This window comes from Sitodiplosis mosellana, unplaced genomic scaffold (genome assembly GCF_009176505.1).
Source record: "Sitodiplosis mosellana isolate CC-2019 unplaced genomic scaffold, AAFC_SMos_1.0 Smas_scaffold_5575, whole genome shotgun sequence".
NCBI classification, from domain to species: domain Eukaryota; kingdom Metazoa; phylum Arthropoda; class Insecta; order Diptera; family Cecidomyiidae; genus Sitodiplosis; species Sitodiplosis mosellana.
Genome location: NW_022600817.1, coordinates 8,387 through 18,555, shown reverse-complemented (window position 1 = coordinate 18,555; position 10,169 = coordinate 8,387). Strand labels below are relative to the sequence as shown.

General features: G+C 35.1%; 1 protein-coding gene across 1 annotated transcript; it reads right to left on the bottom strand.

The window, feature by feature from the left end:
- Positions 1-2,864: 2,864 nt before the first annotated feature.
- LOC129572828 (cell division control protein 2 homolog 3-like) lies at positions 2,865-4,589 on the bottom strand. Its single transcript, XM_055452928.1, has 5 exons — positions 4,583-4,589; positions 4,051-4,386; positions 3,623-3,780; positions 3,044-3,556; positions 2,865-2,990 (listed from the first exon to the last, which is right to left on the bottom strand). Exons 1-5 carry the CDS (start codon positions 4,587-4,589, stop codon positions 2,865-2,867), a joined length of 1,140 nt encoding a protein of 379 aa, XP_055308903.1.
- Between the last annotated feature and the right edge of the window lie 5,580 nt (positions 4,590-10,169).

Sequence of the window (10,169 nt, the reverse complement as noted above, 5' to 3'; positions counted from 1 at the left end):
GTCCGATGAGCAATTTTCCGAAGAAGAACTTGAGTTACTCAACAGAGGACTGAATTTTTCAGTAGCGCCAGATGAAATTCAAATCAATGATGCTATCGTCGATATTGAGTCAGCCATTCACTACAAACCGTTTGGCATCAAAGCGCGAATTAGGAAAAAAGCCGACGAGGTGTTAAAATCCATCAACACAACGAACAACAACAACAAATGGAACAACGCTTTGAACAGTCTGCGGAAAAGAAATGTGTTCTACACCAAAGGAAACAAAATCGTAATACTGAAGAAGGAAGATTATGATCGACGGATGATTGAATCGATAGCTGAAGAGAATTTCATCAAAACCAGATTTTCTCCACTATCGCGAATGTGCAAAGATGCCAAAAAACTCAGAGACTCAATCATGAAAGTATTCCAAGTTCCTTACTACATTTTGAAAGTACCGAACGAAGAAGTACCTATGATGTACGGACTCTGCAAACAACACAAACCAGGAGAAAAAATGAGAAAAATCGTATCGGGCATTAAATCACCGTTTGTTAAAATTGCACGATGGTTGGTGAAGGAACTGAAGCAATACGGGAAATTCGAGAGCAATTCAGTTGAGAACTCCACTGAATTTGTAAACAGAATCAAAAACATCGATTTACAAGAAGACGAAATTTTAGTTTCATTCGACGTCACAGCTCTCTTTCCAAGTGTGCCCGTGGACATTGCAATCGAATCGCTGAAAAACCACCTACAGCGAAAAAACGTCACGCAAAACAAGCTGGACGTTTACATCGACACAGCAACAACATGTATGGCATACAATTGCTTTCAGTTTCGCAACGAATTTTATCACAGCAAACAAGGTACATCAATGGGCAACCCACTTTCACCATTAATTGCGGAAGCATTCATGTCTCACTTCGAGTCAAAAATCAAATCATTAGGTATTCTGCCGAAAGTTTGGTTGAGATACGTCGACGATGTGTTTGCTGTCATCAAAAAATCCGAAATTCAAAATTTGCTTCATTCAATCAACTCACAATTTGATAATCTTCCCATTGTTTGTTGTGAATTTGAACACAATCGTTACATAGAAATCTGTATTTACTTCTGTTTTCGTAACAACAGTAAAAATATTTTACTTTACAAATCTCGCAAGTAAATGCTGTTTCTTTATTATGAAACTTTTGTGAATTGCATGGATTCCAAGACATCTTGTTGCTTTGAAGAAGAAATTAGAAAAGAAATATTCTTATTAGAAATCTTATTTATATAACGTAAGTTATTAAGAAATATGGTCGCCTAATAAGTTTCCGAAAGGGAAATAATTAAATATATGGGGCGCCCTATATAAATATATGGGGCGCCCAATAAGTTCCCGAAAGGGAAATAATTAAATATATGGGGCGCCCTATATAAATATATGGGGCGCCCCATATATGTTTATGTTATCAAGCTCTAAGTGTTTATTGTTTTACAATCTGTGGCTACTGCTGTTTTGATATAATAGATTAAAAATAAGAATAAAGTCAGAATTAAATAGCTCATATAAAAATTTCCACTCAGCATATGTTTATAGAGGGGTTGTGACCTCATTATCAATTATTGATAATCCGCTTTAAAAAATTTTATAGTCCGTAGACTTTTTTTTTATAGTCCGTAGACTTTTTTTTATAGTCCGTAGACTCTGTTTTTGTCTTGAAAAAGACATTTTATTCATTGTCATTTCGGAAAACACGATTGAAGACAATTGGGCTGCCAGCTGGAATGTTTTGTGTTGCATATACTAATATATAGTATATATCAACGGCTTCCTCTTCAATCGTTGCATCGGCGCCGCCTATGTATTTCTGGATAAATAATTTCTGTGGTATTAGAAATTATTCCTATTTCTGAAGAAAATATTTCTGAGAAAATTATTTCTGAGAAATTATTTCTAGAAATAGTTACAATGGAAAATTTTCTAGAAATAAATATATAACATAATCTAGGGGAATATCACGCTCCTGAATCTTGTGAGATATTTGAGATATTTGAAATAAACATCAATTGTATGACTTATTCTCGAATATTTCGAATAAATCAATCAGATTTTTGTGAACTTTGGAGATATTTGAGATTTTTTGCATTGAATCCGAATAAATACATTTAAATATCATTCATAATCACAAAAATCCACAATATTCCGCCGTATTCACAAATATCCACCATATTTCCTACGACATATTCTTAGAGATAAATTGGATTTTTTTGAAATATTTGAAATAATTTAAGCGTGATATTCCCCTAGACAATAATTACGAACATAAAACTAATTTCTATCCAAAAATACAATTCAATGTATTCCAAGCAATGTCTATGTTAATAAAATTACCAATCGCAATAGAATTTGAGCAAATTGGAGCCACACAATGAAGACTGAATGCATTAGAAAGTACAAGATCTTCAAAAAAGTCGTTCCAAATTGTTTGCATAAAGAGAAAAAAATGTTGAAGACTTTATTTTCAGATAATTCATGTCAAATGTAACAATAAATACTTTACGCTACAAGTAAACGAGATCTCGTGAATATCAGGTGATGAGTCAATGACTTTTGTTTGTTTTGGAAGTGATATCAATGAGTTCAATCAAACGAGATTTTGATGGTATTCTACAGCAAAAATGAATGCTTAAGAGCTTCATGAGCTGAGTATCTGGACTTGGGGTTCATCTTCAGGAGTCCATTGAGAAAATTGCTGAATTCATCGTCGAAAAGTTCCTCAAAAGTACGTTTTGGTTGTATCTTTCCAAACTTCCACTGCCAGTCACAGACATTCCTGCAAGAATTGATAAAAAATAAGGTGACTTGAAATATGTTTTCATTATTTACTATTGAATTACCATTCGTTAACTTCTGGAGTACCGAGGACTTCGAGTATGTTTCGAATTTGCTTTTTTTCATCTTTAGCAGGCTGAATCAATTGATCTTTAAGGCGAAACTCTGCCAATATGCAGCCAAGTGACTGAAATGATAAAATGTCACAAAAGATTTAAATGCGGATGAACATTCACTTACCCATACATCAACAATGCTTTGATAACCAAATCGCAGTAACATTTCTGGAGCCATGTATGCGTATGTTCCACAAACATCCATGAAAAACTGTTTTTCTCTGTAGTTTGTTGCTAATCCAAAGTCAGATATTTTCAGGTTATCATGTTCATCGACCAAAATATTTGAAGGTTTGAGGTCTCGGTGCATTATCTTCTTCTGATTCATATGAACCAGGCCATTCAAAATCATAGTTGCCACTTCTTTGACTCGTTTAGAAGTGCATTTGAAATCCTTTGCATAAATTGTGTCGTGCAATGTACCATTCATCAGTGGAAATATCAAAAACACTCCCATTTCGTCATCGATCACATCAATCAACTTAATCACGTTGCCGTGATCAAGTTTTCTAATGATTTCGGCCTCCTCCAGATTCTCTTTGCGTTTTTCTTCGAATCCAAACAAAGTGGTCTTGAATATTTTCATTGCGATGACCATACCACTGATTGTATCGCGGCCACGTGCAACTACGCCGTACTAAGTAATTAAAACGAGATCTTTAATATGGAAAAATATTCATTTAGCAAAAACATGAAAACTTACAGAGCCTTCTCCCAATATCTCGTATATATTGAATCTTCCACAAATCAAAATTTCAATCGGATCTTCGCCCCCTTGCACTTTGGATGTCAATGCGGTACCACCATTTTTTTCAGCCAAACAATCGGCGCGCTTTCTAAAAATCAGTTTATTGATGTGGCCTTTTGGGCGTGACGGATACGATATGCGTTCTTTTATTAAAAGCTCTCTGAATGAAAAGAGCCGACCCTTAGATGTATATAACAAGTCGCCAACATAACATTCGTTTAATATGTTGTTCTTCCTTTCAATGATGGTAATGACAGCGGTGACTTTTTTGTTTTTCAAAATTTGATCAAAGATCAATTTGAATTCATCATCAATATCGTATGAACCGATCGCGTACACGAACATTTTTATTTCGCCGTGTTCAAGTTTTCGTAAGGAATGACTTGCAATCTTCCGAGCATTCATGTTTGTCGTATCGAAATCTACCAGCCCTTTCACATCCAGAAGTTGAAGTACGGGCACACCATCGATTTTACGAATGAACTTCACCATAGCCCGAACCCATGGTTTGTTACGCCGTTTTAACGCATAGATCTCGTTTATCACCAGCTCTGTTTGATCGATGCTGTCTTTGACGTCCTGCGCCAGCTGTTCAGACACGAAATCCACTTGTTGCAATACATTGTCACGGCCACACGTGATAATATTTTTATCGTCGCTATAACGCAACGGAATGACTGTTTCAACCGAAACAACAGACATTTCAACGAGATCTAATTCTATACAAAAAGAAATCGGATTTCTATAAGGATTCAAAAACTTTGTGAAACAAAAAAGCGATTGTTAACATTGACAGATACACTTCTTGATGTGTACACCAAACAAACAACAGAATACATGTGTTCTGAACTGGATCTGTCAAATTTCCACTGGAAGTAAACTAAAGTGTGTTCACACTTTCACTTGTCACCGTACCTTCCATTTATTCCAGTTCATTCGTTTTACTGATAGGGACACTTCGATTGTGACATTTCGATTGTGACACTTTGGTGAAATCACGTCAAAACAAATTAGTTTTTTTCTATGGAGCTAAAACGAAAAGCAATGTGATTGTTTACATTTAAGAAGAAAGTTTTTTCATGCCAACAGAAAAAATTCGCAGCAAACATACTGAGTTTCATACAGTGTGGTGGTCCATCTCAATCTCAGATAAGTTTACGAATAAATCAAATAAAGACGATGTGATTCTTTGTTACTCATTATTTGCAGATGGATCGCACAGAATGGCATTTCCAAATCATATCAATGTGAACGATTGAGTGACCCAGAACAAATCATTGCAAGCTGCTACGCCGACTATCAAAATGTGTGTATTGATATCGATTTTTTGGGAAGTTCGACATAAAAAATGGCATGATTATTAAAACGGAAGAATCGAAGAAATCGGGTGGGAAATTTTTGGAGAGTGCCGACGCTTTGACCAAAGTGGAATGTCTGCATTTGTGTTGCGAAACCGAAAATTGTGATGTTTTTGTGTACGAAGAAAAGGTAAAACACATTTGGAAATTGTTTGGTTGACGTTTTATAGAAGTTATGAAATTCTTTTTGAAATAAGAAATGCATTCTATTTATTTATCTGTTGTTTTTTTTTATTATTAATTGAATTCTATTGAAATCTCGTTTAGTTTTATTTGCTGGTCAATGCTTTGATATTTGCCATTGCGGATTTCATTTTTAACATATCGCAAATTGGACAGGTGGATCGATCATTGTCTAAGATAAATAATTGCGCCTCTCTGATTGCCTTGGTAAGACCCATTGTTGGTTTTTGGACCGTTGCAAAGTGATTAAAACCTTCCATTAAGTGCATTATTTTGCCTTTCGTCACCTCAGATCTCGTGTAGTCTCCGAAAAAATGGATGACATACTTTCCGGTCTTTGTTTCTGTTTCAATTATACCAGGCCAGTTGGAGAACCCTTTGATGTGCGCCCACACCATTTCGTATTTTTTTAATGAAGGCCTTAGACTAAGTATGTTCGATACAAGTTTTCTTGGTTTCTTCTTCTCAGTGGATGGCTTAACCGGCTCAAGGCGAGGTTTTTTTGGTGTATTCATCATAGTTTCAGAATCAAGATCAGAATGTTTCCTTTTTTCAGTTACTTTTGAACCGTTGAAGTCTATACTAACGAGATCTGGATTTTTTTTGTTGACAGCGGTCTTCGAACGGGTAACACGACCCATTGCAACAGCTCGTTCTCTCTCGACTACGACCTCTGATTTGTTTGTGATATCAGTAGACTTGGAGAGGGTCGGATTGCTCACTGATTCGCCTTGTTTGTGTTTCACACCTTTGTCGGTTTGTTTCATTTCTCGTTGAAGTGGAACGTATTGAACGAAATTTTTTACGTCGATTCTTTCTAAAATTACTTTACAATTTTTGATGTTGTATTTTAGTTTGAGATCATTCTGTACAAGTCTGTGGATTAAATCAGATTTTTTCCCTTGTCTTGACAACGAACGACTTTTCAGTAACTCTCTCAGTTGAACAACCTACAAAATACCATACATTTTTTAAATGGAACGTTCGGAAACGAAAAATTATTGACCATAACTTACTGTTAATTTCGAATAATCCATTTTGAAAACGTGAAAAAGTCAAAACTCGAAGAAAAAAAACTGTTTGCTATATAATATTATGGTAGTTGTCGGGTTATGTATCGTATTCAGGTAATGAAGATGAGCAAAAATGATTCATTGTGCGCTTTTTACTTTTCACATTTCTAAGCAGCGAAAACATTAGTTCAATGAGGTGAAAATAGACATAGATGTCGACACACGGTATTAGATATCATAGTTTATATACTAGCGACATTTTTGCTGACATAACCATTATTTTTCTTCAATTTTTGTTGTGCAATTCATTGTTTCTGTCGAGATCTCGTTTAATATATACAGGGAATAAGTCAATATTTGGTTAATTTATTATTTATATTTAAGGAAAAAAGGTCAAAATGAGTGATATATTTTCAACGGAACTTCTACGAGAAATGGAAAACGCTATGACAACTTCAGAAGATGAAGAGACTGGTTTGATTAATGTGAAATACGAAATTATACCAGGGCTTCGTGTCAATTCACAGTTAATGTGGGCATATGAAGAGAATCAGCTTTATTACGAAAATTCTTATTCGAAGAAAACGAAGCTCAAAGCGTACACCTGTCGGATAAAAGGCTGCCCAGCGAGAGTTTTCGTTAGGGAGGATCATTCTGCTTTTAGAGACGGTGAAACAAACCACCTCCCATCGCATGGCTCCCAATATCAGGAATATAAATACATGTACTGTGATAATAAAATGAAGGAACGAGCCAGAACAGCACCTGCATCTATGTTACCATATGATATATACATGGAGGTTATAGCTGAGTAAGTAGTATACTTTGCTTTTGTTCAATTGAACATTAGAACCGAACGAGATCTCGTAAATTAAATATTCGAAATTACTGATCATTTTTATTTTCAGATGGCAAACCGATGCGTTGTGCGAAGGAATGCCATACCCCAAAGTTTTTGACGAGTTCAGAAAAACTCTGAGCAATATTCGTAGACAAAGATATGGAAAATCGCCAAAAAATGGTTTGGAAATACTATCAGAGTTTGAAAAACCTCACGTGTTGGAGCAATATGGATTTTCCTTGTTAGCCGAACATGGGCCATTCTTCCATGACGTCATCATTTCGTATACTTTTGAAAACTGTATATTTGCATCTTCAAAGTCGATTGAGTTAATTTTAGAGAACACCATTGAGACAGAACGATTTTTCATATTAGACGGTACATTTAGAATTACACCTGATGGTGTATGGCAACAGGTCCTAATTCTTCACATTAGTTTTGGACATAAAGTAAGTGTAATGTGACCAAAAAACTACAGATCTCGTTACAATTTTTTGAACTTTTGCAGTCATTTCCACTAGCTTATATTTTGATGTCACGTCGAACTATCGAAGCATACGAAAGTGTTTTCAAATATATTACGGAAAAATTGATACCACTTCGTGGTGAAGCAATCATTATTGACTTCGAAAAAGCCATGAGAAAGGCCCTGATAAATGTCCTTAAATCGATCGATAGTGAGATGCCAATATTAGGCTGCTGGTTCCATATGTGCCAAAGTCTTCGAAGAAAGTTGGCAAAAATGCCAGATTTGTTCCAAAAAGTCAAATGTGATGAAAAGTATAAAAACATATTTCGACGTTTTCAGTGCCTCGCGTTATTGCCAATGCATCATATTGCAAGTACTTTCAAGGGTTTATCTATGGAAGCCCTTAGATTAGATAAGAATTTATTCGCTCCATTCATTGATTATTTTAATAATGAGTGGATGAGAATTGTAACGCCGTATCATTTTTGTGTTTTTCTGCGCGGAATTCGTACCACAGCCGCCGCCGAGGCAATCAATGGCAAAATGAACAAACTTTTCAAAACACATGGTGGTTTTTATTTATTTTGTGAAACTTTGCAAAAACTGGAAGCATCAACCAGTACTCAGCTGCAAAATTACATCAATGGAACACAACAAAAAGATACTAGATTAATTGCCAAGATTAATTGCCAAACTTCAACGAAATCACAAAGATAACCCTAAAATGTTATTGAATTCTCTCGCAAATGTTAAAAATAAGGCATTATATGAAGATAATGAGATTGACGTGGAAGATGTTGATATGACAACCGATACCGAAGTATATGGAAATGAAAATGATGTTATTTACAAGGAAACATTGAATGTTGATTCTAATTCCGATGAGTCTGATATCGAGAATGATTCAGAGGCAACAACAACAGTAACGAGATCTCGTAGAACAAAATCATCTGCCCTTCCATCTTCTGTTGACAATCGTCGCGAAACCCGAGCCACTTCCAAGTACATTGCCAAGAAACGGACTCGAGGTCAAATTGAATCAGGTGATAATTTATTAAATTACATTTTTTATTTCAATTCGACGTAGCTCTTAAATATTGTCTGAATATGAACCATTTTTAATTGTTTCATTCTTTCATATAGCACCACCAGAGCGTCGAATCACTCGTAGAGCTGCTCGTCAAACTACAACGAACATTGAGTTGTCTGGAATTGAAAGCGAGAATGATTCAGAGGCAACAACAACAGTAACGAGATCTCGTAGAACAAAATCATCTGCCCTTCCATCTTCTGTTGACAATCGTCGCGAAACCCGAGCCACTTCCAAGTCTACTGTAAAGAAACGGACTGAACCGACAACAAGTAATTTAGACATTTGATTGACTTTTCTAATGTAAATTTCTTTATTACTTTTTTCTTTATTACTTTTTTTAGTTGATGACAGTGACAGTAGTAGCAGCGAAAATGGGAATAATTTTGAATTTTTTTCACGCGTTACTAGAAGTGGTGACGCCGTTATGAAGCATATTCGTCGAATAAAATTAATTATGAATGAAAAGGAAGGTGTTGATCAGGACAGTTGAATGAAGAAAACCAATACCAACGCAAATTAAAACAATTGATTTGTATTGCTGACATCACTGAGTCGGTGTCAACGTGTTATGAATATTTGCTATTGTGCGAACAGCACAGATTCTCTCACTTTCTCCGATGCGTTGCAATTTTGCAATGTTTGTTTGTTGTATTTCTTCTGTGTTATTTTCCATGCGCTACGGTTTCAGTGATGTTGTCATTTCACTCTCATACATTGATCCGTATGTTGTTCGTTTCTGCTAATGCCGTACAATAAGCGGAGCTCGACTACGTACTGATACTTATGAACTCCTGATACTCTTCGTCGAAAGAACTTAATATTTTCAACCATTAATGCAAACATACTCTACTTTTTCGAAAACCAATGTGTTAAATTGAAGTATTGGGAGCCGCCAAATGTACAAATGATTAGTTCTATTGATTATGTTTGCCTAATACTTAAATTCATGTAAATTAATAATATTCACCTATTTGGACAAACACAGAGGTATTACTAGGTAATAACACCGGTAATAACGTTGTACCTTCAGTCTTATCCAAAGAAATCAAAATTGTATTTACTACCTATGTATTTCAAATGTAAAAAATCCGAACGGTCGAACATAGCATATTATCCGAACGAACGAACGAACGAACGAACGAACGAACAACACTTTTTTTTCTTAATCAACGAACGAACGAACGAACAAATTTTTTTTTTCTATTTCACGAACGAACGAACGAACAAAATAATTTTTTTTCAATTGTCCGAACGAACGAACGAACAAAATAGATTTTTTTTATGTTGACGAACGGTCGAACAAGTGTTCGGATGTGTTCGACGGCCAACACTATTTAGATGTTTTATTAAATACCCACGAACCAGATGCAAGATAGATATTGTTATAAATTTTAACTATTTTCTCTTTATGCGGTAAAACATTAGGTTTAAATAATTTTACTGTTTCTTCAAATCGTTGTTTTAATCTAATCGAACAATCGAAAATTTCCATCTTTTCATCTTCTTATTAACAAAATTTAACTTTATTGTTCTTTTAATTCTTGA